This window comes from Pyxicephalus adspersus, chromosome Z (genome assembly GCF_032062135.1).
Source record: "Pyxicephalus adspersus chromosome Z, UCB_Pads_2.0, whole genome shotgun sequence".
Lineage (NCBI taxonomy): Eukaryota > Metazoa > Chordata > Amphibia > Anura > Pyxicephalidae > Pyxicephalus > Pyxicephalus adspersus.
In genome coordinates, this window is record NC_092871.1 from 12,927,599 (window position 1) to 12,936,864 (window position 9,266).

A 9,266-nucleotide genomic window follows, 5' to 3' on the forward strand; every position below is an offset into this window, starting at 1 on the left:
ACATAATCAGCTGTACTACATCCATGCAGGCTTTTTCGTACATCAGTTCCTCTGTTTGTATATAAAGAAACCATCAGCATACATCACCAGTACACTGGTTTATCATAAAAACATTTATTGAAAATATCAGATAATAGTAACAGAAAAAATATCCATGTTGTTTAAGTTAATTTTATATTTCATCTATGAAATCTCAAATGACCCTTCATTTCTTTAATAAACCTGAATAAATATCTTCAATAACCTTTACTTCATTTTTACATTTTTGCAAAATTAACATTGTCCAGCAATGTCTCTTCCAACCCACTGTAACCAGTAGTGATAAAATACATCCTCAATGTAACAAAATTGCTAAAAAAAGCTGTAAAAACAATATTATATACATACAAAGCTGTAAAAGTGCTATAACTCAAAATGACCAATAGATGTCACCCTCACATAGTTTTTAATATCATAGAGGTTGAGATGCTATGGTCCTAGGGTGACAATTGGTTATATCAAAAGTGTCTGCACAGCAGAAAACAGATTAAAAGTGGGCATCTGTGCAAGGTTTGCTGATAATTTAAAACATAAGCCAACATTATTTATTTTGGTACACTAACTTGCCTCTTTTATATAGCACAGTTCTTTCAATTTTATATTCTTAGGCCAGCCATTCTCAAGCAGGGTTTAATAGACCCTCAGGGTTCCTCCAGTGTTTGCTAGAGGTTTCTTGAACTGTGGCTGATTGATACCCCATTTGATAATGGCAGTATGGTTCTGGGCTCAACACTACTTAGTATAGCCAGCTTCATGGCTCTAATAATGTTCTTAGTTGTCTAAAAAAAGTGTTATTCCAGCCATCATGGTGAGGGGGAATTCTTTCCAAAGGCCACCAAAAAAAAGGGATTTTCCCCATTAGCCCCCAATAAATTGGTTTTAGCAGGGGTTCCTGAAGACATGAAAATTATTTCAAGGGTTCCACGGAGATAAAATGGTTGAGAAAGTTTGTTATAGGGATTGGGTGCAGAAGACCATAGGAAGAACCTGGCATGTTTAATGATTTATGGGTATAAAAATCACAGGAGTGGTCAAACAAAAATGCTGACAGGTAACACATTTTCATGCAAGCATTTTCACCATTCCTTTAGCTGTTTGGAATTCTGGCTTCAAGAAACATCAATATCACTCAGCAGAACTGTCTTACAAAAATATAATGATTGAATGATTTCCATAATCCGTGCATATCACTTTGGAAAAAAACAGTGATAAAATTTAATAAAAAATCCTCACAATTCAGTACTGCATGGACAGAGCTAAAAATGAGGTACATTTCCAGGGTAAGTCTTTCCAGAGGGCCATGGAGATCAGATATAGCTGACCACTGTTCATGCTGCAATGTCCATCTAGCCTCTGCTTTAGACTTCATGTAATGCACTCAGTAACCAGAAGGGGCAGTAGATCCCAGTATCATTTTTGCTGATTTTTTGAGCAGTCCTCCATATTATATTGTGGAACCAGATACAACATAACGAGTACCTCTTCTTAGGTAGCATAAAACCTGTAAAAAAAGATCTGTATTAGCTCATCAGAATTTTCAGTCTTGCACAAATTAACATTAATTAATGTTTATCTATACTTTATAATAAACAAAGGATAAACTGTTAGTAAACAGTTTAAATGCTGGTGTTAGGAATAGATTGAGACAGAGCAGAGTTTTTTTTAGAGTTTAGCAGAACCGTGGTTGATACAACCCAATGGGCTTTCTTACCATTTCCACAATTCAAATACAGTTTTCTCTTCCGAACAATTGTTCTTACAAAGTGTTGCTTCCCAGTTTGCTTCTAAGCAGTACTCTAACATATTTAAAAACATTTTTTAAAAGATCAAATACCTTAGGAACATTCATTCAGAAGAGAAAACATTTCAAGAACATGGAGGAACATGGTGGGAGAATTGTCACTCATTGATTTTATTGCCATTTGAATCAAACAGTAGGTTTGGTCAACTTCTAAGAACGGTCCTTGAACCTTAACCAAAATGAATCCAGACACATTTGCCCATTTCTACACAGGAAACAATGTGTGGTGGTGACCAATATCCTACTAACGGAAGGTTTGATCTTTTACTAGGACAGGAAAACTTTACAAGCATGGACAAAAACGGCCCAGAAGAGAAAGGTAATGAAGGGATTGCATATTTTGAAATATAACCATATGGAACTTTTTTCTTACTTTCTTGCTAGTCTAATGGTCTGCATTAAATTAAATGCATGTACTTAATTTTTCAGGTAAAAAATTGACCCCTTGGTGTAGAGCAGAATTCAAGGCATAGAAATCAGGTAAATTATAAGAACAACGATAAGAAAAAAAGAGTATGTAGATTTCTGCTTTTATCGTGACATTAGGTATCCGATTCCTGAGGTTAATCCGGCTCTGCCTGTGCAAAATACTAAGAGTAAATTTAGGTGTCTTCAAGGTCATTATACTCAACCGGAGGACCATATGCCCATGCTCCATTCTCATCTCATAGTCAGTACACCCATACAGAACCTCCGACAAGGCCTAATAGACCTAAAAAATGGCAAATGTCTGGAGTGTACAATACATTACACATCATTGCTAGGGTTTTGTGAACATATTAAATGGAAATAAACAAGGCTTATCAAAGACAAGTATTGTATGATGAGGCAGATCAAAACAAAGAAACATATGAGGAATGCCATCACTCACCATTAACGTTCCAACGAGAAGAAATGTTCCCAAAGCAACAGCCAAGGAAATAATAATGATCTTCCATGGGTCCAAAACTTCAGCTGGTGCAGAGACTGTGGTATCTAGAAGAAGATGTCATTGTTATTTCAGAGACTTATTCCTGATATTGCCATCATTTATTTAAACATTCACCTCTTATTTATGTTGATAGACATACTTACTTGTTTTGGTATATGCAGATGAGATGTTCTCTGTTACAGAAGACAATTTTGTACCGGTGCTAGTAACATGTTGTGTATTGGAGACTGGAGTAGAGGATGTTACTGTAGAAAGTGTTGTTGTATTCGTGTATGAAGTTACTGAACTGCTTGAGGTTGTCGATGATGCTGAATTATTTATGGTAACTGATGGAATTCTGGTATTGCCAGTGGAAGATGTTAAAGGGCTGTTAGTTGATGTCTGTTGCACATTTGTACCGTTACTGGATGAGGTAGACATATCACTGGGTGTTGTTGATGTTAATGATATTGTAGAATTATTTATAGTTGTTGAATGGCTACTGGCACCATTACTTGGTGATGTGAAGATTCTGGTTGAAGCTGTCTGGTTAGTGGTATAAATACCAGCAGTTGTCGATATGCTATTTATAGATGTTCCAGTTTCTAATGGAGTAGACATTGTGCTGGAAGATGTTGAAGGGCTGTAAGTTGATGCCTGATGAAGATTTGTACTACCACTGAATGAGGTAGCCATGTTGCTAGGTGTTGTTTCTAGAAAGGATGTTGTGAAATTATTTATAGTTGTTGAATGGCTACTGGCACCACTAGTTGATGATGTGACAGTTCCGGTTGAAGCTACCAGGTTAGTGGTATAATTACCAGTGGTTGATGTGCTGCTCACAGTTGTTCCACTTTCTAATAGACTAGACATTGAGCTAGTTGAAGAAACAGGTGGGGTACTGGTAATTGTTTGGTTAGATAATGCATTACTAATTGTAGTACTACTTGATGATGGTTGGGAACTCATTTCACTTCTTGAAGATGTAATGCTGGAATTTTGGGTTGAGGGTGATGAACTTGCTGATGCAGAACTAAGTGGAACACTACTGGTAGATGGTGCTGTGCTAGTTCCAGTACTAGTGTTTGAAGTTGCTGAATTACTTGTTGTTATTGAAGATGTGTTATGTATGGTAAATGAAGGACTTCTAGTACCGTCGCTGGAAGATGTTGAAGGGTTGTTAGATGATGCCTGTTGATCACTTATACCATTATTGGTTATTGTAGGATTATTTGTAGATGCTGCCTGCTTAGTGGTATAATTACCAGCAGTGGTTGATATGTCCCTCATAGTTGTCCCTCCAGTTTCTAATAGACTGGACATTGTGCTGTTTGAAGTTACAGGTGGAGTACTGGTAACTGTCTGGGTAGATAATGCATTAGTAATAGTAGAACTACTTGATGATGGTTGGGAGCTCATATCATTACTTGAATATGTAATACTGGTATTTTGGGTTGAAAGTGATGAACCTGATGTTGCAGATTTTAGTGGCATACTACTGGTAGATGCTGTTGTGCTAGGGACAGTACTAGTGTTTGAATTACTCGACATTGGAAGCGAGACTGTGTTATTTATGGTAACTGATGGACTTCCAGTATTGTGACTGGAAGATGTTGAGGGGCTATTAGTCAGTTGATCACTTATACTGTTACTGGTTGAGTTAGAAATAACGCTAGGTGTTGTTGCTGGAAGAGATATTGTGGAAATATTTATAGTTGTTAAGTTGTTACCGGCACCATTATTTGATGATGTGAAGATTCCGGTTGAAGCTGCCAAGTTAGTGGTTGATATGCTGGTCATAGTTGTTCCACTTTCTAATAGACTAGACATTGTGCTATTTGAAGTTACAGGTGGGGTACTGGTAACTGTTTGAGTGGAGAAATCATTACCAATGGTAGTATTACTTGTTGATGGTTGGGAGCTCATAATATTTCTTGAAGATGTAATACTGGTATTTTGGGTTGAAGGTGATGAACTTGATGATGAAGAACTTAGTGGAAAATCAGTGCCAGATGATGGTGTGCTAGGGCCACTATTAGTATTTGAAGGTGTTGAATTAATTGACATTGTCAATGAGGCTGAATTATTCATGGTAACTGATGGACTTCTTGTACTGTGGCTGAAAGACGTTGAAGGGCTATTAGTCGATGTTAGTTGATCACTTGTACTGTTACTGGTTGAGATAGAAATATCACTAGGTGTTGTTGTTGAAGGTGATGAACTTGATGATGAAGAACTTAGTGGGACATTAGTGTCAGATGATGGTGTGCTAGGCCCACTATTAGTATTAGACGGTGTTGAATTAATTGACATTGTCAATGAGGCTGAATTATTCATGGTAACTGATGGACTTCTTGTACTGTCGCTGGAGGATATTGAGGGGCTGTTAGTTGATGTCTGTTGATGACCTATACTGTTACTGGTTGAGGTAGACATATCACTAGGCGTTGCTGCTGGAAGAGATATTGTGGAACTATTTGTAGTTGTTGAATGGCTACTGTCATCAATACTTGATGATGTAAAGATTCCAGTTGAAGCTGCCTGGTTAGTGGTATAATTACCAGCAGTGGTTGATATGCTGTTCATAGTTGCTCCACTTTCTAATAGACTAGATAGTGTGCTGTTTGACGTTACAGGTGGGGTACTGGTAACATTTTTAGTAGATAATGCACTAATAGAACTACTTGACAATGGTTGGGAGCTCATATCATTCCTTGAAGATGTAATCCTGGTATTTTGGGTTGAAGGTGATGAATTTGATGATGCAGAATTTAGTGGAAGACTAGTGCCAGATGGTACTGTACTAGAGCCAGTGCTAGTGTTTGAAGGGGTTGAGTTACGTGATGTTGTCAATGGGACTGAATTATTCATGGTAACTGATGGACTTTTGGTATTGTCGCTGGAAGACGTTGAAGGGCTGTTAGTTGATGTCTGTTGATTACTTATACTGTTACTGGTTGAGGTAGACATATCACTTGGTTTTGTTGCTGGAAGAAATATTGTGGATTTTTTTATAGTTGTTGAATGGCTACCAGCATCATTACTTGATGATGTGAAAATTCCAGTTGAAACTGCCTGGTCAGTGGCATAATTGCCATTGGTGGTTGATATGCTGCTTATAGTATTTCCACTTTCTAATAGACTAGGCATTGTGCTGTTTGAGGTTACACGCGGAGTACTGGGGTACGAGGTAGATAGAGAAACCCCTTTAGAACTACTTGATGATGGTTGGGAGCTCATATCATTTCTTGAAGATGCAATACTGGCATTTTGGGTTGAAGGTGATGAAGTTAATGTTGTATAACTTTGTGGTACATTACTGGTGGATGCTGCTGTGCTACTGCCAGTGCTAGTGCTTGATGGTGCTGAATCACTTGATATTGTCAATGAGGCTGAATAATTTATGGAACCTGATGGACTACTAGTACTGTCACTGGAAGATGTTGAAGGGCTGTCAGTTGATGTCTTTTGATAATTTGTGCCAATATTGGCTGAGGTTGGCATATCACTAGGTGTTGTTGCAAGTAACGATATTGTGGAATTGTTTATAGTTGTTGAATGGCTACTCGCACCATTACTCGGTGATGAGAAGATCCCAGATGAAGCTGTCTGGTTATGGGTATAATTACCACCAGTGGATGATATGCTGTTAATGGTTGTTCTGGGTTCTAATGGACTAAAAATTGTGCTTTTTAATGTTACAGGTACTTGGCTAGATAACACACTACTGATACTTGACGATGGTTGGGAGCTCATATCTCTCCTGGAAGATGTAATGCTGGTATTTTGGTTTGAAGGTGATGAACTCCACGATGCAGAAATTAGTGGAACATTACTGGTATTTCCAGCTGTGCTTCTAGTTGTAGATTCATTGATAATGTTTTCCTTAGGAACTGAATTCAACATGCCACCTGTAGCTGTATTAGAAGGTTTTGTGCTAGTAGCTTCCGCTTGTTGGTTAGTTTTTTCATTACCAGAAAAAGCAATTGTGCTACTTGTCGTTGGTAATCAGGACACTGTATTTTCAACAGTTGCACGTGAACTACTAGAAACTCCTGTGGAGGAAATTACTTTCTCATGGGTTATTAATGAGTTTGTAGTAGTATTGAAAGTAGAAATCATACTGGTGGTTGGTGGGTGTAGACTGGAGGCTGTAACGGTGACTGAACCAGCTGTATCAGTTCCTTCCGTCTTAGCACTGGTGTCAGAAACATTTAACACTGTACTATGTGATTCAGGTTGAAATGTAAGTGATATGGGTTGAACAATGTTCTTTGTAGTTTCAACATTGGAAAATGCTGGTTGAATACTAGTTGTCAATAGCTGGTTGCTTATAGACCCGGTGATATTTTTTGTAACTGATACTGTTGTAGAAAATAGGTTGATATCTGAAGATAAGTTCATACTAGTTGGTGTAATGTTGATATCACTTATAGGTGTTGTGGGGCTGTTACTTGTAGCTAATTCCTTATTTGTTGCGCTATTGGCATCAGTATTAGTTGTCATAATTATGGCAGTTGTAATTGCTGTACTAGAAGAGGTGCTTTCACTAGAGGGGTGAATGGTGGACGAACCAGGTTCTGTACTGATGTGTATACTGGAGGATGTAGTGCCACTTGACTTCAGTACTGATGTTGATGAAGTTGATACTAAGCTGTTCATTGAATTTAGAGAACTGCTTGTAATACTCGATGATGTTGTGGTGCCTTTGCTGGACGGCTCTGGTGTTGACTCAGATGAAGATTTCAGATTAATGGTTGTTAATAGTAAGGTGTTAGTATTGGTAGTAGTCACTGTACTTATTGATTCTTCTGTTTGGGTGTCAGTGTCGAAGAAGCGGAAAGTTGTTTCAGCAGTTGGAGAATCAGTTGCACTCCCAAACAAATCAAAAAACTGGGCTTCAACATTATGGCCTGCAGCAAATTAGATATTATTAAAACATACAATAATATTTCTAATGTCTTTAATAAATGTCTACTTTTACTGTACACCCTGACTGGCAAACATTAGATCTTCAGCATTTGTAGAACTGCAAATTTAGATGTTCCCTGCTGGCAAACGAAAAAGTTATAGGGAATCTTATAGGGTCTGGTGCTTGTTTTACACAGTAACCTTAGCTATATGTCTTTAAATTTTGTCAAATTGTAGTTAACATTTAGGTATATGGAGTATCAGAGAATGACTCAAAGTATAAAAAAATCCAACTTGTTTTGACTATCATAGGAAAAGGTTACAGCCTGTGCCAGGTTAGTCAAAAGTTTCCTCTCACCAAATTTTTCCTGACACAAACAAAAACTGATTTAGGATAGAGTAAAGCAAGGTTTGGACTTCTGTTTTTACTGTGGTCTGTGCCATGCTGGTGACAACACCAAACCCAAATTTTGTAAGGACACCACAGGGATAGAAAGTGAGAAAATACTCCTCTAAAATTAGAAAGGGTTGCATACCAATCGGGATCAATATGTGCAATCAATACTTTAACAGGCTCATTGAACCAAAACAGTGCTTCTGACTGTTAGAAATTAAGTAGACATATATCTTTAGAAGTAAGCATACCTTAATTCTAAATTCCATTTATGAATGATTCCAATGATTTGCAGTGAATCAACAGCAGGACACGCTTAAATGCCATTAGGCCTAAAGGAGCTCCAATATTTGGAAAGTCATAGACAGCAGTGAATACCAAGGGAATAAAAGTGAAAGAGAAGGTACAGTACTTTGGGGGAGTCATATATATTTTCTCAAGTGCCACCTACCCAATATGATGGTGTCTTTTGCCTATTTCAGACCCGTGGTGAGCTGCCCTAAGCTCAGCCATGATTATAAACCCCCTTATACAAATGAATAGCAGAAGTTGGAAACCAATTTTTGCATTCCACTCCATTTTTTGCATTCCATGTTTTGCAGATCACGAATCAGTTTGCAAAACCCACAAGTCACTGTTGGCCACAACGCATAAAACGCACCACGCATAAAACGCAAAAAAAGCCTCTATAGTATATCGCCTACTTTTGCTTGAAACTTTTTCCCAAAGGGAACATCTTATGTTTTTGTATACATTGTAAAATCTAAATTATGTTTACGCTTTTGTAAAAAAAAAAAAAAAAAATTTCAATTTTTTTCAAGAAAATCCTGAAACATTTCAAACATATCTAACCAGTACGTGGAGATCCACACCACTTTTCCCATGTTTAGCTGTCTATTCTTCAATGTTCTGTTGCTGCAATATTCCTGCTGTGTTCGGGGGGGGGGGGGGGGGCTGTATATAAGTCTATAGCATTTAAACATTCATGTGTAAAAATTCCCAGTCATCCAATAACCAATAAGTTAATCCAATAATCCAATAAGTTCACACACTTGAGTATTTGCGGAAAGCACTTTTTTGAGTATTGAGCCAGTGAACCTATGCCTTGGGGTAGACGGCACAAAGAGCAGCACGGTGGCTCAGTGGTTAGCACTCTGGCCTTTGCATCACTAGGTTCCAGGTTGGAATCTCGGCCAGGACACTATCTGCAT

At 37.8% G+C, this 9,266-nt stretch overlaps 2 protein-coding genes across 2 annotated transcripts; both read right to left on the minus strand.

The window, feature by feature from the left end:
• Positions 1–165: 165 nt before the first annotated feature.
• Positions 166–4,962, minus strand: LOC140343541 (uncharacterized). Its single transcript, XM_072430236.1, has 3 exons — positions 2,915–4,962; positions 2,712–2,815; positions 166–1,540 (listed from the first exon to the last, which is right to left on the minus strand). The coding sequence occupies exons 1-3, from the start codon at positions 4,839–4,841 to the stop codon at positions 1,484–1,486; spliced, it is 2,088 nt and encodes a 695-aa protein (XP_072286337.1). The 5' UTR covers positions 4,842–4,962; the 3' UTR covers positions 166–1,483.
• Positions 4,941–6,728, minus strand: LOC140343854 (uncharacterized; the record flags this gene model as incomplete). Its single annotated transcript, XM_072430747.1, has 1 exon — positions 4,941–6,728. A coding segment is annotated over exon 1 (1,716 nt), but the record flags the coding sequence as incomplete, so codon positions are not given.
• Positions 6,729–9,266: the final 2,538 nt, after the last annotated feature.

Bases quoted from the DNA above. Each gene is read 5' to 3' on its own strand.
- LOC140343541 (XM_072430236.1), bottom strand. From the start codon at position 4,841: ATGAATAATTCAGCCTCATTGACAATGTCAATTAATTCAACACCTTCA. The intron at 2,816-2,914 runs GTAAGTATGTCT...ATCTTCTTCTAG, and splicing joins ATCTGCATATACCAAAACAA to ATACCACAGTCTCTGCACCA. The intron at 1,541-2,711 runs GTGAGTGATGGC...CTTTTTTTACAG, and splicing joins TTCTCGTTGGAACGTTAATG to GTTTTATGCTACCTAAGAAG.